Consider the following 23,089-nt stretch of genomic DNA (forward strand, 5'->3'; position numbering starts at 1 on the left):
GTTCGTGGGCTTAGTTGCCCCACACCAGGAATTAAACCGTTGTCCCCGGAATTGCAAGTGAGGTCTTAACCACTGGATCACCAGGGAAGTCCTAGAACTTAATTTTTGACAAGAGGAGCTTCAGTGGAATTACACGAGCTACAGCCCGACAGAATGAGTTCAGGAGAGAAGAAATTGGAGACAACAGTTTCAAATGACACTTTCTAGGAGGTGTGTTGAAAAGGGGCGCAGAAAAATGGAGGGGTGGCTAGAGAATTATGTGGAGTCAGGGAGGAGTTTTAAGATGAGAGAGACTGTATCACGCTAGTGAAACTCATCGAGGAGAGAGAAATCAATGATGCAGGAGAGGAGAGCTACTGGAAGGACGTTCTTAAGTCGATGAGAGGATACAGCATGAGAGGCTGATGGATAGCTGGTCCACAGCACAGGAGATAAAGCAGAGCTGTGTGCACAGATGCAAGCAGGTTGATGGATAGGGTGGTGGGAACTCAAGGGAGTTCTCCTGATGGCTATTTTCTTAGTGAGACAGGAAGTAAGACCATCAGCTGAGACAGTAGAGGTCTGCAGAAGGAGACTAAACGGTAAAGCAGCAGCCAGAAGAGGAGCTGAGCGAGAGGCTTGTATCCTCTACAGCACCTTCTTTACTTTGGCAAGTATGTTCTCAGTGTCTATCACATCCCAGGCACTTTGATAAACACCAAATGCTTCTTAGAAGAAGCGTGGCTGTAAAACATCCCAAGCATGTTTGAGGTTTGGAGCAGAGTGCATCTTGGCAGAGCAGAAGCGGTGGTGATTCAGATTGGGAAGAAGGCAAAAGCCTGCTAACTGGTTTCTCGAAATCCATTTGGTTGAGTCATGGTCCCGAAATACAAGTCTGATCGCGTCATACTTTTGCTTTACATCCTTCAGTGAAGGTATACAAGGACTCCTGACAAACTGCTTCCAGGGAAGAAAACAGAACCCTGGGATACAGACTTACCTTTTAGGTATACACATGTATAGTGTTCGGAGAAAAAAAAAAAGTGCAGGTATTCAATATTCAAAACAAAACCCCTTCCTCAAAAAAGTTTCTATGGCTTTTCACTGCCCGGGGTTGGGGTGGGGGGCGGAGAAAATCCTCGGTTCCTAACGCTCTGCGTGGTGTGGCCACACCGTATTGATCTGTCTTTCCTGGGCTTTCTCCGATGCAGCGACACTGCACTCCAATTCAACTGGGCGAGGCTCTTCTGGGCCTCACTGCCTTCATACCGGCTTTTCTTTCTGCCTCACATATTCTTACTCCCAAGATGAGGAAGGAGCCTGCGTCTAGCCTCCCTCTCGGCCTTCCCTGGACTAGAGGTGGAGACTGCAGGCATCCCATGGTTTAGACGGCGCCGCAGGGGAGATGGGTTGGGGGGGGTCACACCATCTTGCCCACAAGGTCAGACGGTTCAGGGACACCGTGTGATGATCTCGCCTCCTCTAGAAGGCTGTTGGGGAGTGGTGGCTGGAGCCAGGCGATGGGATTTGCCAAGTGTGAATCAAAACAGGGTATCTTCGCCCTCCGGAGGGGAAGCCCGCACTACTGGCCGTGACAAAGACAGCAAGGCAGAAACGCCACGACCTGCCCGGTCTCCCAACAGCACGCGTCTGCCAGCCGTCAGTAGCGTTGGGAGCACGATCCTTGGATCCGCCGCACTGGTGGGAAAGCGTGCCACCCCGCGCCTGCGCACTCGGGGCCCTGAGCCCCGCGCATCCAGGTCCCGCCCGAGGGAGGGCCCGCACCCCCGCCCCGCCCCCTGCCTCTGCGTGCGCACCGCCTAGAGCCCGCCTCCGTGAAAGACTGCCCGGCGCATGCGGCCGGGCTGGTGCACTGGCTGCCGGGGCTCAGTGTGAGCGTCGCTCTTTTAGCTTCTTAGCCGACGCCAGGATTTAAAGCCGGCCTCAGGTAGGCTGACTCCGGGGATCCCGCGGGAGCTGTTCTCCAGTGCAGCAATCGGCGGCGGGAGCCGAGCCTGGTGCGGGACAGCCCCACCGCCCGTGACAGACATGGTCCCCACCAATCAGGGGCGAGGCGGCCCGCCGGCCTGCCCAATGGGCTGCGTGCCTAACGGGAGTGGGGCGGGTGGCCTGGCCGGCGAGGAGCCGGCTCCCGCGCGCCGGGCCGCGTGGCCGGGCGCAGCTGGGTAGAGCGGCCGCAGGGGGCGTGGGGCGGCGGGAAAGGCCGCGGGGACCCGGGCTGCGGCCCCCGGCAGCGCCCTCGTCCGTGTGGCCTGGCTCTCCTGATCAGGGTGCCGGGGTGGCTTGCGGGGCGGAGGGGGCCATAAAGGCGCGGGAGCCCCCTTCTGCCCAGCCCGCCTCGAGCAAAGAGCCCGGCGGCCGCCGTTCCATTCGGACTGCCCGGGCCCTCTCCCCTCCGGCTTCAAGGCACGGCCTTAGCCTCGCTGGAGGAAGATCAAGGCCCGCCGCGGTGGGGGATGGGCTCGGCGGCCTGGCTGCGGGCCCCTCGGGCGCGCCCAGACTCCCGCAGGCGGAAGGGGCCTCGGAGCTTACAGAGCCAGACGGCCTCCCTTGCTGGAAGCTTCGGCCCCACAGCTGGCCTCCTCACCTCCTTATCTCCCGGCCGCCCAGAATGAAGATGCTGCATTTTAAAGAAGTTCACTACGTGTGCGTGGCGCACTTACGTCCACACTCATTATAATTTTGAATTCTCAGCAGTCCTATGACACGGGCGATGCGGAGATTCTCAGCCCGGTTTAACAGATGTAAGGATTCGGGCTTCAGGCGGCTTCCGTGACTTGACAGGTCCCAGTACATGACCGGTGGAGCTGCAGCTGGATCTCAACATTTACCAACAACATCTTTGTTGCTGTTTCATCTTTGTTGAATTCCTCTGATGCATCTTGATTTATGTTACTTCTGTGCTTGAAAACCTTCCCGTGTCTCACCTTCCGACTGAAGCTCAGATTGAGCACTCACAGTTGCCACATGGTTTAGGCCCTTGCCTAAATTTGCAATTTATTTCCCACCGTCCCCAGACCCCTCTCACTCTCAGTCTCTTTTCTTGGCCCTGCGTCTCTGTTCTGTAGATAGCTGTCACCTTCCTGTCCACTCTGTTCCCTTGCCCTTCAAAGCCATTGTCAGGTCCACGTAGCAGGAGGTGTCTGGATCCTCTCTTCACTACTTCCACCTTTTTGTGAAGTCCATGGTACTTACCCTCGTCTTGCCACTGAAAGCTTTCTGCTATGTCTTCCCCATTTATACCTGTCAGGTATCATCCCTCTGCTACCCGCCATCACTAGATTACTCATTTAATTGTAAATGGTTCGGTCTCTCTAACTGGACTGCAACTTGAGCTGTGGGCCCAAATCTGAGTAATTTTTGTGGTCCCTAGAGTGTCTAGCACAGTAGCATGTAGCTATTGGGTAGGCCATCCATGGAGTGACTCTCCCGTCAGTATCTCCCATCAGCATCTCCTGCCTGGTCGCTGAGTACATTGGGATATTTATTGCCAGGCACTGTAGGGGGCTACAGGAATCTCCCTTAAAGAGAGGTGTTAACCTCTGTGGGTAAAATCAAGGCCAGTTAAATGCAAATGGATGAGATGAGTCTTCTATAGAAGTAATCCACTCTGTACCCACTCAGAATGGTTGAGGAATTTCTGGGAACATCGAAAATGTAATCAGTGAGACTAGACCATAGCCTGGCTAGGACAGCTCTAAAATACAGCCAGGTCTAGATGCTCACATGTCTGTAAGGCACTGTTCAGGTGTGAAGTGAAAGCAGGGTGTCTCTCAAATACTAGGGACTTGGGTCAAACAAGTTTGGAGAAACTGCAGAAAATCCCTTTGGGAAATCACAGTGCACATTGACTTATTAAAGGCTCCCATGGGTCTTGCATTAAAGAAACCAGTTGACTGCTTAACCAGCATTTCTCTGATTTATCTGTTCATAAAGCCCTTTTTTGGAGTCCCGTGTGCATTTTGACAAAACCAAGGAGCACGCTTTTGGGAATGCTGCAACAGAATAGAAAGAGCAGGACATGGTTGGGTGTCTTTTTTGCTGTCCAAGTAGGGAGGACATTCTGAGCATTCTCATCTCTTTGCCAAGTATGTTCATTCCTGCCTTGGGGAGGAACACAGCGGGGCAGGGGAATGTTTCAAGCAGAACTCCCGTTTCCTTGTTCCTTTCTTAGCTTATTTTTATTATAATTTGGCTTCACATGGAAGTGTTCCCAGAGGAGGAAAATGTCCTGGACCATGCCAAAACATTCTCTTCTACTTGTGATTGTGTTTCTTGTTTTGATCACATTTGGGTTTACTGACCCAATGATGTTTCTGAGCCTCTGAAGCTGGAGCCAGCGGTAAATTCTCCCTGGCGAGCCTGTTGCTGTTTGTCTGCTCACCTCTCACCTCTGCAGTTCTTGCATCTCTCCACCCCTTTTTCTCTCACCAAGTCTGATTCTTCTGTTCCTTGCCACGCCTGCTCTTAAGATTTAATCTTCTCTTCCCTCTCTGAGTCTTCTGCACAGTATGTGCTTCAGACTGGTTTATTATCTGATGTCCTTTTCCTCCAGCATGTACAGTCTCTCCTTATGACATACCTGGAAGAGATTGCTGGTAAGGAACAACTTGTTGCATTTCAGAAGAGAGTTACTTTAATTAAAAGACCTTGAGTTTTAACTGCAGCTCCTTTTAAATGTTGAAGTTCTTTTATTCTGTCTTCTATAACCTAAACGAACTGTGTTTTCTTGGCGATACAGTATAGTTTCGCCAAAGACATTCATTACCTTTTTCATGGGGAATCAGAGTGCGCATCCAATATTGAAATATTTTCCCTGTGAAGGGAAGATAATGAAGCACCTACCTGAAGCACATCCCAGTGTCTGGTGGCAGTGTCAGCCAGCATTGAGAGCATTGGGTTCTGTCAGCAGAGCTGGGTTTTGTTTGTTTTTTTTGTTTTTTCATAGGCCCTCAAGGTTGTTGGGCTTCCCAGGTGGCTTAGTGGTAAAGAATCTGCCTGCCAAGCAGGAGATGTGGGTTCTATCCCTGGGGTCAGGAAGATCCCCTGGAGATGGAAATGGCAACCCACTCTAGTATCCTTGCCTGGGAAATTCCATGGACAGGGGAGCCTGGCAGGCTACTGTCCATGGGGTCGCAAAGAGTTGAACGCGACTTAGCGACTAAGCAACAAGGTTGTTAGCTGTCAAAGCTTTAAACAAAAGCGGCATTATATAATTAGCAATTGTTTTCCAATTCATATTTGACTAAAGCCATCCAGTGATCCAAGAACCATTTGCTGGGATCCCACATAACGACATTCTAAAATCACACGGCAGATAGGGAAACAGACTCCTGGAGGCTTCTTAGCTAGTAAGTGGCAGAGCTGGCATTTCAACCCACATCAGTTTGATTTCTTGAGGTATGTTTTTTTCTTTCTCTCAGGTCGACAAGTAAAATGAAGTACATTCTAGTTACTGGCGGTGTCATATCAGGAATTGGAAAAGGAATCATCGCCAGCAGCGTGGGCACGATACTTAAGTCATGCGGTTTACATGTGACCTCCATTAAAATTGACCCGTATATTAACATTGATGCAGGCACATTCTCTCCTTATGAGCATGGTAAGCAAAATGCATTTCTTTTTTAAAAATAATAGTTATGTAATATGTGAAAGAAAATGTCAGCTCTTAGAAATTGTGTGTGTTTTGCTTTGCATGTCCTCCATTTCCTGCCTCCTGAGAAGAGTCCTTGGCAGAGCAGAGTGATGGTTTTCTCACCCTGACATAAAGGAAGCAGAAATCTTAAGAGGCAATGGGTTATTAGAGTTTTGTGTTTTCTGTGATAGAAATGATATTTTAGGTGGCTGAATGTAAGTTTGTCTCTTCGCTTGGAAAAGGATATCTGATGACATGGTAACTTTTCGAATATTTGAGAAGAGGGATTGTGTTTATTCTCTGTGGCTCCAATCTTTAGGAATAGGATGGGTGGATGGAAGTTGTAAGAGCATGGATTTTGGCCCAATATACGATCTTACTAATAGCAAATGCTCTCCAAGAGTGGGGTGACAACTTCAAGAATTTGATTCCTTTTGGTTGAAATATTCAGAGACCAAAGGACCATTTTGTAGAGATTCAGGCCACAGATAGATGTTGAATTTGGATGCTCTCTATGCTTGAGATTCTATTTTGCTTACAGAATTTGGATAAGAACAAGCATCTTTTGAAGTGAGTAAAAAGTCAAAACCATTAAGATAGGGTAGGAATACAGCATTTTACTTCTTTGCTATTGCCGATCACCTACTGTGTGGTAACTGTCTGAATTATGTAAAAGAGTAACTACTTGAAATTGGGGGTAGATGTACTGTTAAGACATGTTAAGAAAAAAAACTTCTTCAGTTTTTACATTGTTTTCATACTCCTGCTTTCTAATAAGAGGTAAAAATCTATGAGTGTCATCAGAGCAAAATCTTTTCCATCAGGAAAAGATGGAAAAATTGAAGCAATATTTTAGAATTCTTGAGAGCAGAGGATGAGGGAAAAGCAAGGCCAATTTTTACTTTCCTATTTTTGAGCTTGTTTCCCATTGTGATGGTTGGAAGGCCCCATTTAGGGCAAAAATTGTAATGGCATGTCAAGGCATGCATGTTAAACAAAAGAATAGGAGGAAACTTGAGCAATTTTGCACTTTTGTTTTGGGCTAAAACGTGGCCCAGAAGTCAGTTTTTATAATCAGCATGACTAGACTATGTTTAACTTTTTGGATCAAGTCCTACTTTTATCCCATTTAAACCTTTCTCTGCTCAAGTAGGAGACTTTATTGAAAGTTCTTTTTCTCTGGGTGATGGATGCCATACCATATAAAGTCCCCTGTGTCTTGCATGGCCGAAGTTTCCTTCTGTTCATTCCATGCTGTTTCACAGCAGACTCTTCTGATTCAGACTGGGTGTGGGGGTAGACTGGAAGTATGGAGTTAACCTTTTGCAGAATGGTGGGTGATTTTTCTTTCATGTTATATTTACTTTTCTAAAATAAATTTCCCTGCTTCCTGTCAAGTTAATGCAAACATCGGTCTGTTCAGGTGTTTATATTTGGGGACTCAGTTTGTGCCATGGTGTATGTATCTCTCACGCGTCCTGATGGTTTTCACTGTTCCCTGCAGGTGAGGTTTTTGTGCTGGATGATGGTGGGGAGGTAGACCTTGACCTGGGTAACTATGAACGTTTCCTTGATATCCGCCTCACCAAGGACAATAATCTGACCACTGGCAAGATCTATCAGTACGTCATTAACAAGGAACGCAAAGGAGATTATTTGGGGAAAACCGTCCAAGGTAATATAGGATTTGCCTTCAATGTTTAAAAATCTTAACCAGTTTAATTTCTTTTGTGTATAAAAATGTACCTTTTATGCAATTTCAGCATGAAAGCATCAAGTATTGTGATTGAAATATATCTTCAGGTGAAAATTGAAGTTATTTTTTGAGTGGGCTCCTGCCTCTCTATGAACGACATTGAAGCTGACAGTCCAGCTGTGTGATTTGAGTGAGAGAGCTGTTGTTTTTGCACAGTGATGAGTGTGAAGCGATGAGGGCAGTAAGCCAGACAGTGTGTGTCGTGCGTCTGGAATGTTCTGTGTATAGACAGTGAGAAGGAGAAGGGCCGCCCATCGTGTCCGTTGGCCTTTGGGCTGGTCGCGGGCTGGAGGGAGTTTGAGAAGTGGGTCTCCGGGTCTGCCTGAGCGTTCACCAGCATAGCACTGCTTGTGCCTTTGCACACTGGTCGCTTGAGACTCGTGCTGCTTTTTAAAAGGTGGAGTTGGAACACCACTGGTCTGCTATAATGGCATAAATCCAAATTTGGGGGAGTTGTTGAAGAGTGACTCTCATCTGAGTCGTGAGAGTAAATCTGCTTTTGACTTTGGACTTTATGGACTGAGAGCAGAGGGTTTCGCTGACAGCTGGCTCTGCCCTGGGGCCACCCTGACCGGATTCTGGGGCTGGGGGTCATGTGTAGGTCTTCGCTCTGCCTCTTACCAGCTTTGTGAGCCCTGGCAGATCACTTCCGCTCTTTGAAGTCTTAACTTCTTTTCTGTGAAATGAGGTTAATAACAGTGCCTACCTCTTTAGGCTGTTGGCAGAATTAAAGGAGCTGAGTCAGTGGAGTATGTCTCTGAGTTCCCAACACACAGGACAGGATTGATTAGGAGCTGCAGTGATCTTTATCATACAGTTTGCTGTTCTAGGCCCCTGACGTCTTCATTCATTTATTCACTCATCAGCGATTTCTTCAGTGCTCAATACGGTCAGTTGCTCACTGGTGCTGGGAGTAAATGGTGAACGAGACCAGGGAAGCCATTGTCCTCGTGGAGGTTACACAGGGTTACATGGGAGAGGAAAAAACAAACAGATGAAGTGGAATGTCTGGTAGGAGCTAAGAGGGACCTAAATAGAGTGAGGAGAGAGTGGTAGGGAAAGGGATCAGGACTGATGGTCAGGAAAAGCCTCCAAGGAGGGGGCTTGTGAGCTGAGAAGCTAGCCCTGGGAAGGGAAGGAGGGGGCTCAGCGCAGACAGAGACCCCCGGCGGCAGTGGGCCTGGTTAGGGACCAGGAGGGAGACTCTGCACTGAGACCAAGGTACAGGGGAGAGGTGGGTTGCACCCAGGTTCCATGGGGCCTCCCGAAGGGCCACTCGGCATGGAGGTCACCTTTTATGCAGAGTCTGGAAGCCCATTCAAGAGTGTAAGCCTGGGAGAAATGAACTCTGAGTTGTAATTTTAAAAGATCACTTTGGCTGCTGTGAGTGAACTGCATCATATCCTGTGCTGGAGGCACTGTGGGTTATATGCATAGTGGGTTAAACAGTAATCTCTGCTCTGTTGGAACTGGCCTTCTGAGCCCCAGGACTGTGATTTAAAAAGTGCCGAGCTGTGGCTGGTGAGAGTGAACACTGTCTGAGAGGGTGCTGCTTATCAGCTCCCCAGGGTGCTTTGATGACATTTCCACTATCTTAGGAAGGAGAAGCTCTTTCCTCCAGTTCACGGCAAGGGACATTGGACTTAGGAATAGTTAGGTAATGTTGCCCAAAAAGCCACACCTAATGAGTGGAGGGCCTGAGATTTGAATCCAGACGTTCTGGCCCAGATGCTGTGTCCCAGACACCCTGCTGCGCTGTCCTGTCCCTGCAGCAGGTTGTCTACCCTTCAGAAAGCTGGAAACCAGATGGATCTGGGTCCTGGGGCTTTCTTGTCCTTGGGAAAGGGTGTGTGTGATGTGCTTCCGCAGCCGTAAGCAGTAGGGGTAGTAGCCGCACAGTGGTTGTGGAACCAGGGTAGGTTCTGCATTGGGGCCTCCGCTCCCAGGTGGCTCAGGTTGCCCCTCGAGGTCCTGCTCTCCTGCAGGGCTTCCAGTCACAACTGGGAAATTCATTCAGGAATTCAAGGGCATTCAAGAGGGGTCTCAAAGATACTGTTATATCCTCCTACTGCTCTGCGGTTTGTTGTCACAAAGAGTATGTTTGCCTCAGTTAATGCCAGTGGGATGTGCAAGTCACGCAGGTCTTTTCTCTTCCTCAGTGGTCCCGCATATCACAGATGCAATCCAGGAGTGGGTAATGAGACAGGCCTTAATACCTGTGGACGAAGATGGTCTGGAACCTCAAGTGTGTGTTATCGAGGTTTGTTGAGTCTCCGTGGCACTCCGTGGTACCCGTGCATGTGACCGGGTATACATTTTCTCCTCTTTAGTCAGCCACCAGCTACTGATAAGCCAATTGCCAGTGAAGCCCTTGACCCTCCCAAGGGCAGCGTGGCAGGTGAGGGTACCGTCACGGTCATGTGGAGTGGCCCCACCATCGAAAGCGATACTTCACTCACGCCTTCTCCTTTTCCAGCGTTTATACACTTGCTTAGGATGGCTTGTACCAGTGACAGTGGTATGACACATTTTCCTTTGTCTCTTAAGAAAATCAGGTGATCCGACCTTCTGTTTCCAGCGGCAGGAATGTTCCTCCCTGAGCCTCCTTTGGTTTCAGTTTCTGTGCTCCTGCTTTGCTGGTCCCAGCTGTTAGATCTCAGTGTTCCTGTGAAAACAGGAGACTCCAGCAGTTTGTTTAAAACTGGTTTTTATTGTAATACAGAAGTTATTTATGGCTAAGTAGTAAGACCTCAGGTTCTTAGCTTTGTGACTCTTCAGACAAATAAAATTCCTTAGGGCATCGTTTACCTGACCTTTTCCTTGAAATGATGTGGAAAGATCTGTGATGACCTTGGGGAATGGTGAGCCTATCAGAAAGGGATCTTTCAGTCCAGAGAAACGTCTGCTTCTTGTTAACTGACGTCTGTTGGATTCAGGGCATCTGTATTATGTTGTTAGTGATAATTGAGATGACACAGTGCAATTGTTAGGAAACTAAACCACAAGAAGATGTAGTACTTCACCTCTAAATTAACTTTGTTATTCTAGCTCGGTGGGACAGTAGGAGATATAGAAAGCATGCCCTTTATTGAGGCCTTCCGTCAATTCCAGTTTAAGGTCAAAAGAGAGAACTTCTGTAACATTCACGTCAGCCTCGTGCCGCAGGTAAGGCATTTAGGGCTTCACTTTGGGGGACGGAGAAGAGGGAGAAAAGGGTGGTTTTCACTCCTTATCTGTTTCAAATATTTGAGGTGCAGGAAACAGGGAACACACACTTCTTTGTGAACTTTAAATTATTATAATCATATTTTTACAAAGGTCAAATGGAAAACATTTGAAAAATTGATCAGGGAAATTTGCAGTTGAAGACAGTAGGTTGCACAGGTCCATTTGTCTCTAGTACACGGTGAAACTATACGGCAACTGGAGTAAAGGGAATTTTTTTTTTAAGACAAAAATTCACAAAGATGAATCCTCTGAGTGGAGTCAGTAGTAACAAGAAATTAGGAAGGCAGAAAGCAGAGGGCCTTGTAGAAACGAGCCGGGCAGACCTGGGAGAGCTGGATCCTAAGCTGGCAGCGGGGGAAAACAGAGAGCAAGCCTGCTCGCCCTGCAGAACCGTGAAGACTCGGGAATGGGCAGCCCTGGGCGCCTCGGGGTGAGGTGGGGCTCCATATAATTGCTACTTCCGAAGCACTTAGACTCTGACATTCCCTGCCCTAATGTGCACCGTTGGGCATCCGTCCTCTCTTGCCTTGGCAGAGGACTAGGCTTTTTCTGGGTGAGTAGTCACTAGGGACAGTGTAATTTTATGTTGTGGCGACACCCTGCCTTCTTCTGCTACTGGGTTTGCAGATATCATAGCCAGGCTTCCCTTGTGGCTCAGCTGGTAAAGAATCCGCCTGCAATGTGGGAGACCCGGGTTCGATCGCTGGGTTGGGAAGATCCCCTGGAGAAGGGAAAGGCTACGCTCTCCAGTATTCTGGCCTGCAGAATTCCATGGTCCATGGGGTCACAAAGAGTCAGACACAACTGAGCGACTTCACTTTCACACTTTCATAGTCAGGCAGGGACTGAGATTGTAGGATTCTTGGGGTATGTGACTAACCCAAGAGAAAACACACTGCCTTCAGAGGCTCCCCGGTGAAAATAGACCAGTCAGATTCCCACAGCTAGGGCCCTGAGGGACAAGCCCACCTACTCACAGAACTTGTGGTTAGCTTTTACAGTGAGCTGGCAGCCAGTGACCACGAGGCATTTTGAGAAAGCGTCTAGTGTGCAAGGGACCAAAACAACAGAAGAAAATTAACTTAGAGGAAATTGAGGCTCTGCAGGGGTAGGAAAAGGAAACTTCAGAAAGAGAAAAAGCAACATCTCATTAATATCCTCAGAATTAAGAGGAAATAAACTGCATCCATTAGATGGAGCCGGATACTTTAAGAAGAGAACGTTCAAAGGACAGAAAAGAATTCTTGGAAATTAAATAGCAAGAATGAAAATTTAGGAGAGAGAAGGCTAAGGAAATACCCTATAAAGTAGAGCAGGAAGATCAGGAGAGAAAAGGCAAGGGACTTAGAGGTTGGTCTAGGACTTCTGATCCAAATAATGGGGTTTTCAAACAATGGGAGACATGGAGAGGCATGTGCGATGTGAACCAGGGGTCAACAGACAGGCTGAATCAGCCCACCTTCTGTTTCTGAAAATAGAACAGCTGTGCCCATTTAGTGTTAAAACATCAGAGTTGAGTAGTTGTGGCAGAGACTGTGTGGCCTACAGAGCCTAAAATATTTATTGTCTGGCCTTTTATGGGAAAATTTTTCTGACTCCTGATTTAAAGAATTCAAGGAAATTTCCAGATAGGAGTTTCTAGATTGGAGGGCCTAGTTAATGCCCAGCCTATTAAATGAAAAATGACCCCCCCCCCACCAAGGTACATAGTTGTGAAAATTTGAAATTATGGTGCAGAAATTCTAAAAATTTCTAAAGAGAAAAATCGAGAATCACTATGGCATTAGAGTTCTCAACAGCAGTCCTGAAAGCTAAAAGATAGTGAAGCTGTTTCCCTTAAAAAATTTCAGGGAAAATGACTTCTAACTTAGAATTATATACCCAACAAATATATCTGTGAGAGGAGAATAATTTAGTATATAGAAAACTCAGCATATCCACAAAATAAAACCAAAAAACCAACCAAGGAAGCCAAATCATTGGAAAAGTCATGGCATGTGGTTTAGTTTGCACAGTATCTACTGAGATGGGGGCTGCAGACACAAGGCAGGTACATGTAATGGGGGCAGGGAAATGAAAAGAGTGGGTTCCTGATCCAAAAGGGAAATCAGTAGAAGATGCCTCAAAATGTCAAGAAATAGCAGTGTGAAGCATAGTAGGAGGCTTATTCAAGGGTGAAGGACCTACTGTATGGCATAGGAAACTACATTATATATCTTGTAGTTATAATGGGAAAGAATCTGAAAAAGTATACATGTATGTGTGTATGTGTGTGCACATACATATGTATATATATGTATGTAGTTACGTATATATAAAAATACATCTGAGTCACTTTGCTGTACACTCGAAACTAACACAACATTGTAAATCAACTATTGTTTTAGTCGCTAAGTCGTGTCCAACTCTTTGCGACCCCATGGGCTGTAGCTGGCCAGGCTCCTCTGTCTGTGGGATTTCCCAGGCAAGAATACTGGAGTGGGTAGCCATTCCCTTCTCTAGGGGATCTTCCCCACGCAGGGATCAAATCCACATTCCTGCACTGGCAGGCGGGTTCTTTACCACTGAGCCACCAGAAAAACCATGTATACTCCAATTTAAAGAAAAAGTGGAAGAGTGGCTGTCTCTAGGGTTTGGAAAGGCGAAGGGATAGATAGGTCTGGTACTACTGCTTTTTGGACAAACCTTAAATGACTCTGTTACTGTAAAACATGTATGTGTGTAAACTTGACAGTCTAAAAACTAAGTGGGAGTTTAGGTAACGTATTAAAAGAGGTCGGGAGAAAAGTCATACTTGAAAGTCCCTTATCACAGAGAAACTAACTTTTTTTTTTTCCCCTCCTGTAAAATAGCCCAGTTCAACAGGGGAACAGAAGACTAAACCCACCCAGAACAGTGTTCGGGAACTCAGAGGGCTTGGGCTTTCCCCAGATCTGGTAAGATTTCCTGGTTACCTGGTTTCAGTGTGACCTTGTCTGTCTAATGAAGATCTGGCCTTCATGAAAGCTAAAACCTTTGTTTTCTTGGCCTGCGTGTAGCTAGCCGATGGTGGCCAAATAGAGTTAGTGCTTTGAGCTGGGATGTGGCTTGCAAAGATTTCCCTACCTGGCATGTGTGAAGTTGTGTCTTCTCCTGCTAGCCAATCATTCATTCTCCTTTTCCTCCTACCCAAGAACAGTGGTTGAGGAAAGCCCCAGTTGGCTCATTAATCTCTCTGTCAATTTGTCCTACCACTCTTGCACATTTCTCTAACTTGGGATTTAGGAAGTTTTGAAAACAGGTAACATTGTTACAGTTTCTCTGCATTGTGCTAGGAGTTGACATTTTCATCCAGCTTAACAATGTGGTGTCTACTTTAATTTCAATCGGGAGAAAAACCCAACTTTGTAACCCCTTCTGTCCCTCCGAATGTCTAGGTTGTGTGCAGGTGCTCAAATCCTCTTGACACGTCAGTGAAAGAGAAAATATCGATGTTCTGCCATGTGGAACCTGAACAAGTAAGTAGAAATTTCATCTTCTCATAAACCGTGTTTTGCTTCTAATTATCCTATTCTCTTAACCAGTTTCATGAGGCTTATTGCTATTTCATGATTTGAGACAGGAGACTGTTCCCTAGAAGAACTGACACCCATGGGCTCTGTGATTTTCCGTCACCTTATCCCCGTGGTTCCCCAAACATCCTTTACCTGTCCTGTCTGTCCCGACTCCTCCTACTGTTTGCTCCAGCCATGCCCCGTGGGTGTTCCCCTCCCTGGAAATAGGCCTGACAGTCTCCTATTCCTCCTCATCCTTCAGAGCCCAGCTAGGACACACTATTGTCTGAGAAGCTTTACCTTCCAAACCTCCTCAAAACTCTGGGTGACCGGTGTGTCTCACAGGTCCTGTTGGTGAGCCTGTCATTGCCCCTTATTGTGTTTATGTGTATGTGTTCCCGTGTGTGTGTGTGTGTGTGTGTGTGTGTGTGTGTGTGTGTGTGTGTGTGTTTCGTCTGTGTATGTCTCCGCTCACAGACTGAGCTTCTTAAAGGCAAGGATCACTTTATTCAACTTTATATTCCTGGAGCCTGCTGTCTAAGGTGTTGGAGGCTCTAGACATATTTAAGTCTTTTTTTGTTACTTGTGCTAATGGCAGTTACCTATGGTACAGGAAATTCAGCATTTTGGAAGCTGATATATCTCAAGTGCATGGTATGGAAATTCCAGGGGTGGTGAGTTGGGATTGTGACTCTGGTCATGTTTGGCTGACGGAGAGTAGAAGGAAGTTGAGGTCAAGGAACTTACGGTCGGGTTTTGGATGGTTTGTTCTATTACTAGGTTGTTTGAGGATCAGAGGAGCCCCGCTGGCCTAGAGAGGAATGAGTGAAGCAGCAGGGTTAAAATCAGAGAAATCCATGCACAAGGCTTCTAGGAGTATGGCAAGCGAATATGAAAAAACAAAAGTAACTGTGCTGGCATTAGGGCCAATGAAGCAAAGGGAAGCCTTTGTCCATTAGAAGCAGCGGTCCCCTCCAGCTCCCCGGCAGCTTGTGCTTCAGGGTGTGGGAGCAGCCGGAGGCTGGAGATCATTGTTCCTGGGTTGATGCCTGAGCCAGGAGCTCCATCCGAGGGATTCTGTTTCACACTTAAGTGTGTGGTACGTCAGAATACTTTCATTGGTATAAACAGCCTTTTTTTCATGCACTTCAGTTGTTTTTTATATTTCTGTCCCTGCAAGCCAAGGTAATTCAATTTTATAATAGAATAGGTTATTATTAAAATTGAAAGTATTAGTCACTCAGTCATGTCCGACTCTGTGCAACCCCATGGACTGTAGCCTGCCAGCTTCCTCTGTCCATGGGATTCTCCAGGCAAGGATACTGGAGTGGGTAAGCCATTCCCTTCTCCAGATCTTCCTGGCCTAGGGATTGAGCCTGGCTCTCCTGCATTGCAGGCACCATCTGAACCAAAAATGTAAAGGAAAGTTCCAACTTATATCAGTTCAGTTCAGTTGCTCAGTCGTGTCCGACTCCTTGCAACCCCATGAATCGCAGCACGCCAGGCCTCCCTGTCCATCACCAACTCCCGGAGTTCACTCAGACTCATGTCCATCGAGTCAGTGATGCCATCCAGCCATCTCATCCTCTGCTGTCCCCTTCTCCTCCTGCCCCCAATCCCTCCCAGCATCAGAGTCTTTTCCAATGAGTCAACTCTTCGCATGAGGTGGCCAAAGGACTGGAGTTTTCAGCTTTAGCATCATTCCTTCCAAAGAACACCTAGGACTGATCTCCTTTAGGATGGACTGGTTGGATCTCCTTGCAGTCCAAGGGACTCTCAAGAGTCTTCTCCAACACCACAGTTCAAAAGCATCAATTCTTCGGCGCTCAGCTTTCTTCACAGTCCCAACTCTCACATCCATGCATGACCACAGGAAAAACCATAGCCTTCACTAGACGGACCTTAGTCAGCAAAGTAATGTCTCTGCTTTTGAATATGCTATCTAGGCTGGTCATAACTTTTCTTCCAAGGAGTAAGCATCTTTTAATTTCATGGCTGCAGTAGGGGACTTTAAAAAAAATTCACAACTGTTGAGAAGCAGAACTGTACATATGAAACAAATTCCATCATACAGCTAATGCTGGGAACCAAGGTTGCATGTTATTTAAAAATACAGATTGTTTTTTTTCCCCCTCCTCTCTCTTCATCCTAGAAATTTGCTGAAATTAGTCACTATTAAAAATGTGACAGGTGTTTCTGTATTTAAATTAGACCTTCACATCTATTTCCTGTCTTTCAATTTTCTTACTGAGTTTTAGGAGTTCTTTATATATTTTGAGTGCAGGTCTTTTATCAGATACATCATTTGCATATTTTTTTCTCAGCTTGCGGTTTGTCTTTTCATTTTGTTTTTCCTTTTTTAATCGAAGTACAGTTGATTTACAGTGTCATGTTAGTTTCAGGTATATGTCTTTTCATTCTCTTAATGGTGTCTTTGGGAGCACAGAAGCTCTTACATTTTTGATGAACTCCCAGTTTATCAGTTTTTTTCTTTATAGATTGTGCTTTTGGTGTCATATCTAAGAACTCTGCTTAATCAAGGTCATGAAGATGTTCTTCTGTGTTTTCTAAAAGTTGTATAATTTTAGGTAGTAACACGTACATAGGTCTAGGATTCGTTGTAAGTAAGTTAATTTTTATGGATGGTAACTTCAGTAAAATTCGGAACTCATCTTTTTTGCATGGAGCTGTCTCGCTGTTCCAACTCCGTTTGTTGAAAGATCAGTAATCTAGTTTTCTTTGTGAAGGTGGTTTATAGACTTTTTATCTTTGGGAATTGTGTTTTAGGTTTATTTATAGGTATTCATAATTTCTGTTACTATGTGAATGGCATATTGTTAAAAAATTTAATTTCCTGATTAGATATGACCTATGTAGGGGGCTGCCCTGGTGGCTCAGTGGTAAAAAATCCACCTGCAGTGCAGGAGACGTGGGTTTGATCCCTCAGTCGGGAAAATCCCCTGGAGAAGGGAATGGCTACCCACTCCAGTATTCTTGCTTGGAGAATTCCATGGACAGAGGAGCCTGGCGGGCTGCAGCACATGGGGTCACAGAGTCTGACACGACCGAGTGGCTAACACACATACACACATAGGAAACCGTGTTGAGGTTGATCTCAAGCTTAGCAACCTTACTAAACTTATTAGTTCTGATTGTTTGCCTGTAAGTTTGCTTGGTTTTTATGAATAAGCAATATTATATGCAATTAGTGGCAATAGTTTCTTATTTTCCAATTCATATACTTTTTTCTTATCTAATTGTAATGTCTTATATCTCTAATATATTGAATAGAAATAGTGATAGTGGCCAGGTTGGCCTGTTTCAGACTTTACGTATTAAGTGACATTAATATTAAATATCAAGCCAAATGGTATTTGCTGTGGGTATTTTATATTTTCACATTTTCCTCACTTCATTAAGAATTTTTATTATGAATTTGTATTAAATTTGCATCCACCAAGGTGATTTTTTCCCCCCTCTTTTAATCTATTTCTGTAGTGAATTCTACTGTTAAATTTAAGTGGTGTGCAGTGCTGCATGGGCCTTTGAATTTTTAAAAGCTCACTTGGGAGTGATTCCAGTGAAAGCCAATTTTTAAAATTATTGATTGTGGGACATTTGCTACTTGGACATAATTTTTTTTAAAACTAATTTGTGGTTTTGTTTATAAATTCTTGAGGACTTTAGCACCCATGTTCATAGGAGATTAGCCACTATCTGTTCTTCTCAATGTATATTTTTTAGAAAGTTGACCTTTTCTCTGTTTTTCAAATTTAGAACAGTTATGTTCCCAAGGTCATAATACCTGCTAGGAGACTGTTGGCTCAGTTAGTTTTTGTTCCTTTTCATGAACTAACTTTGCTCATTTTTAAACAGGTGATCTGTGTCCATGATGTTTCGTCCATCTACCGCGTCCCCTTATTGTTAGAGGAGCAGGGGGTTGTAGATTATTTCCTCCGGAGACTTGACCTTCCCATTGAGAGGCAGCCACGAAAAATGCTGATGAAATGGAAAGAGATGGCCGACAGGTTTGCTTCTTAATAAGGACTTGGGGGTCTCAGCCTTATTTTTCCTTTTTTTTGGTGGAAGCTCAGGGAATTCAGCTCTTTCTTATGTGGTATCAGCTCACATTGGAAAGGCCTTCATGGAAGAAAGGCTCTTAGCCAGCCTTCACGTAGCTGCGTCATGGATGAGGAAGTCCTGATAGAGCTGGCTCAGGTCACAGGTGACACAGCTGTCCCCTTTGCTCCCATGCAAACAGGCCTCCTTGTGGTGATGGGCTGGTGCCTGCGGCCCACATGGGTGGCGGGACATGGCTGGAGCACTCCTGGGTGCTCCCAGGCACCTGAGCTGTGTTTGGGAACGTGCCCACCCCACACTACAAAAGGACCAGCAATGATGTCCAGTCTTTTCTTTCTTCCTTTCTTTTTGTCACTGAATTTGGATTCTTATTTTCCATGTCAGAGGAAAAGGATTTTTCAAAACATTCAGCTGCCAGTGATATTATCAGGCAGAAGTAAAGCTTTAGCTGGGCGTCTTGTCATCAAAAATAAATACAGTTGCATGAAGCTGCTCAAGATCTGAATCAAAGTACAAGCAGGAAGGCAGGGGGTTGGAACGTTGTCAGGACCTCCCCGCCTGCTGCTGCGGGTCACTCTGGGCTGAGGTCCTGCCCAGTCTACTCTCACTGCTGCTGTCACAGCTCATCGGTTTGAGGACTGGCCCACCCTGTGTGCCCCCTCACTCTGAGATGCTTACACAGTACGTGACAGACCTTGACCAGCGCCTCCGAGCCCTGGGTGCGGGCTGCTGGAGCCGCAGAGTCCCCCAGACAGCACTAAGCAGCGTTTGCAGAGGGAGCGCGCATGCCGTTGCTCAGCGATCCTAATTTTCATTTTGACATTTTTCCCTTTCAGTCTATGTCCATTTGCTTGTATATCATTATGTGGCCACAAAAATAGCACACAGTTTAATGATCGTTCATAAAATATTATAAGCTTTTTTGTGTTACTGACAATACTTTATAATGAAAAATTTTTAATAAGTTTGGACTGTTGTGTGGATGCCCATAATTGGACTGTTCCCTTCATCACATAACTCTTGTGAATTGTCTGTGTTTGTTAGTTTTTTCATTAAAAAAATTTGGAGTAGATTTTGAAGCCATCTCTTGGTAGCGGGTTCCAGAATCGTACTTTCTCCACAAAGCCTGCCATGTTGATCTGAAACTTGCTTTGTCTTTGCTGTTCTGTACATAGAGCTCAGACAGTAGTCGCTCCTATCATATTTTTCTCAGACTTTTTCCCCCCTCTTTTAAGTAGTGATTTTCGTCTCATGGAGGTACATATGGCCTGCGTAACTTGATGTTTCTTGACCTTTGTGTGATAGATATGATCGCTTGCTGGAGACCTGCTCTATTGCCCTCGTGGGGAAATACACCAAGTTCTCAGACTCATACGCTTCTGTCATTAAAGCTCTGGAGCATTCTGCACTGGCCATCAACCACAAACTGGAAATCAAGGTGAGCGGGGACACAGGTGTAGTGTGGTGTGGTGTGGACACCTGCTTTGTATTTTTGGGGCTCAGAATTTCTTTTTAGAAATCAAAAAGTTCTGTGGTTGCCTCCTGGCTGGGAGAGAGCAGCAGAGCGTTTTTAGGAAATATGGAGAGATGTGGTCAGAGTAGAAGCCAGGAGGATGGACGCCTGGATCTGAATGTCAGGTGACTCCAGTGGGGAGGGGTCCTAGTGGCCAAGCATGTGGCGTAGTTGCTGGCCTCTGGCCAGTGTCCACCCCGTGGAACCAGGAGGTTTCTCAGTAACTTGTCTCCACTCACCCAGCTGGTGCCTGGAGCATGGGCAGTGCCTGGTGAACAGTGCTCACTGTGTTCTCTGGGACAAGCCAGGCAGAAGCTGAGCTGCTGGCATGTCAGGGCACAGCCCCTGCCCATCTCCTGGAGGCGGCGGAGGGGCAAGGTTTAGGGCAGGGCTTCCAGAGCCTAGTGGCAAAGCCGCAGAGTCTGTGTGACCCCGGGCAGGTTACTTAGCTCTCTTTGGGCCTCAGTTTCACCATTTTTAAAAAAAAATTTTTAAAAATATTTATTTTTTAATTTATTTGGCTGCATTGGGTCTTAGTTGCATCACTCAGGACCCTCCTTATGGTGCATAGACTTTCTGTTTGGGGTGTGCAGGCTTAGCTGCTTTGAGGCACGTGGGATGTTAGTTACCTGACCAGGGATAGAACCTGTCAGGCAAGGTGGATTCTTAACCACTGGACACCAGGGAAGTCCTGCTTTCCCCATCTTGAAAAGGGTTAGTGATGGTGTGTTTGTCACAGAGTTCTTTTTGTAAGAATCGAGTGAGTTCATGTGAAGTGCTTGGAACTGTGTCTAGGGTAGAGGAAGTGCTATATGGGTCAGCTCTTCCTGAAAACCTTCCACTTGTCCCTTTATACTCCTTTTCCCCAGCAAAGTATCTCCCACATAGAGCTTTTCAGGAGGGTCAGAAATTAGAAGTGAAGCTGGAGCTCAGTGCTGAGGGGCTGGCTAGGCACAGAGCTGATGGCCCTGGGGAGCTGACCTCGCCCTTGGCACTGGGGTTGGCCTCCTGCTTTCCACCAGTTTCTCAGGATGAAAATGAAACTGCCTTCAGCTGGTGAGCAGGTTCCTAGAGGAGGAGCTATTCTATGTGCTTTAAGAATTGTGGGATCTCTTTACCTTGCCTTGCCTTATTTTTTCACCAGTTTCTTCAGTCACTGATTCATTTTCTCCCCTTGGAGGTACCCTGTGCCAGTCATGTGTTAGATTGTGGAGGCTGAGAAGGGTGTCTGAGTCAGTGAGGTCTCTCAGGTATGAAGGGAACACGCAGAAGTGGGGAGATCCTGCCTTGGTAGCTGTGTGAAGAGGGGTATGTGGGCAGGTCTGGGAAGATAGATAAGGTCACAGGGAAGGGCATTCCCAAGAGCAGATAGCGTTTATCCAAGGACGTGGAGGTGTGGGATGGTTGGGAGCTCAGTGGATGGGAGAAGTGTGAATTGGAGGGTGTCTGGAGAGAGGCTGGCGAGGGCCTGGTCATGAAATGTATCAACTGGGCCACTCCTGGATTTTGCCCCCAGGTTCAGGGAAGTCACCGCAGGGTATTGGGCAGGAAGGAGCAGGAAGATGAGCAATGTAATAAAAAAGTGGGTGGAAGATTTGAACAGACACTTCCATAGAAGATACACGCGATATACACGGAAAGATGCTTAATGCCTTTAGTTGTCAGGGAGATAAATGCAAATTGAGTCTCAGTGAGGTACCAACACGCACCCACCTAAGTGGCTAAGCGTGTCGGTGAGGACGCGGGAGCATAAACTGGTGCAGTTGCTCGAGAAAGGAGTCTGGCGGTTTCACATGAAGGTAAACACACGCCTTCTGTGTGACCCAGCCATCCCACTCCTAGATATTTACTCAAGAGAAGTGAAAACATGTCCACCGAAAGAATGTATTTTTATACAAACGGACCAGTTAGTCATAACAGCTAAAATCTGGGAACAGCCCGAATATCCAGGATGAGTTGGTGGATAAACACTATCATATGGTGTATTCCTACAGTAGAAAAGTACCCAGTAGTAGAAAGGAATAAAGTCCGGGGTGATACGCCACACCACGATGAATCTGAGAAACGGAAGGCTACCCTGTGCATAGTTCCATTTGTCTGAAGTTCTAGAGGAGGCAGAACCAGTGGTGATAGAAAACAAGAGCCAGGATTGTCTGGAGCAGGAGGCAGGAGGGACGCTGTTTGCAGGGGGCCAGAGGGAACCGTGGGGAACTTTCTAGATCTTAATCAAGGTAGGGGTCACTCCTTTGCATGGGACAAAACTCAGGCAAGTACACACTTAAAATGCTTGTGTTTCATTGTATGTAAGTTACACTTCAGCACAATCGAGGAGAAAGAATGAGAAGCCCCCTGGGAGGGGAGATGGATTGGGGAAGATGTCTTGAACAGAGGGGACGCTTCAGGGTCTGCACCCAGTCGACCGGTATAGATGGAGAGCCAGAGCTTAATGATTTGAGAAGGAAACTCATATTCTAAAATATAAGAAAGATGCTAAAGTTCATCTTTAAAAGATTAGTATGAATACATGAAGGTTATTTTTAAACTTTATTTTAAACTTAAGAAAAATGGCGTGCTGGTAACATTGTTTAGAGGTCAGGAGAGAACGTGCGTAGGAGTCACGAGCCCGCTTCTTTTCTCTCCGCTCTGCCCGCGCCCAGTACGTAGATTCCACGGACCTGGAGCACAGCACCTTGCAAGAGGAGCCGGTGCGCTACCACGAGGCCTGGCAGAAGCTCTGCAGCGCTCAGTAAGCAGAACTCTCTACCTTTGCTTTCAGGGGCTTGAGGTGTGCCTTCATGAAGACAGTGTGTGCTCTCTGGTGGGGACAGATGATCTGATTGTTTAAATGTCTTTTAATTGTTGAAAGGGCTACACCCTGGAGGACTGAAGCCTCACAAAAAGATAGCTTATCAATTTTTTAAAAAGATGTTTTTGATGTGGACCATTTTAAAGTGTTTGTGTTGCAGTATGGCTGTTTTTATGTTTTGGTGTTTTGGCCACAAGGCATCTGGGGATCGTGGCTCCCTGACCAGGGATCAAACCTGTCCCCGCTGCGTTGGAAGGTGAAGTGTTCACCACTGGACCACCGAGGAAGTTCCACAGCTTATTAGTGTAGTTAATATGAAGCAGACTACTTCTAACTTCACTGATAATGTTTACTGTATGCATCTTTAGATGAGACTGTTTTTAATTAAAAAAAAAATCCCCTCTGGTGCCTTGAGTCTTATGAGAGCTCAGTCCCCCAGCCAAGGGTTGAACCCAGGCCGTAGCAGTGGAAGTGCCAAATCCGAACCACTAGACCACCAGGGGATTCTCTGGATGAGGCTTATAAAAGGTTTTTCATT

The 23,089-nt window shown here is 46.3% G+C and overlaps 1 protein-coding gene across 4 annotated transcripts in view; it reads left to right on the forward strand.

Annotated features, from left to right (window-relative positions):
* The window catches only part of CTPS1 (CTP synthase 1), a 30,930-nt gene continuing 9,634 nt past the window's right edge, over window positions 1,794-23,089 (forward strand). For 2 of the 4 annotated variants that reach the window (XR_001917424.1, XM_018042505.1), the window contains exons 1-10: window positions 1,794-1,927; window positions 5,424-5,602; window positions 7,140-7,310; window positions 9,551-9,651; window positions 10,440-10,556; window positions 13,472-13,555; window positions 14,036-14,116; window positions 18,029-18,180; window positions 19,538-19,670; window positions 22,403-22,491. Coding sequence is in view for 3 of the 4 variants with exons in the window: in XM_018042505.1 (XP_017897994.1) it covers window positions 5,437-5,602; window positions 7,140-7,310; window positions 9,551-9,651; window positions 10,440-10,556; window positions 13,472-13,555; window positions 14,036-14,116; window positions 18,029-18,180; window positions 19,538-19,670; window positions 22,403-22,491 (1,094 nt within the window). In the remaining variant the exon portion in view is untranslated. Of the gene's footprint in view, window positions 1,928-3,641; window positions 4,599-5,423; window positions 5,603-7,139; window positions 7,311-9,550; window positions 9,652-10,439; window positions 10,557-13,471; window positions 13,556-14,035; window positions 14,117-18,028; window positions 18,181-19,537; window positions 19,671-22,402; window positions 22,492-23,089 lie in introns of those variants that run through there. The other 2 variants (XM_018042518.1, XM_018042523.1) reach the window with 2 other exon arrangements.

This window comes from Capra hircus, chromosome 3, assembly GCF_001704415.2.
Source record: "Capra hircus breed San Clemente chromosome 3, ASM170441v1, whole genome shotgun sequence".
Taxonomy (NCBI): domain Eukaryota; kingdom Metazoa; phylum Chordata; class Mammalia; order Artiodactyla; family Bovidae; genus Capra; species Capra hircus.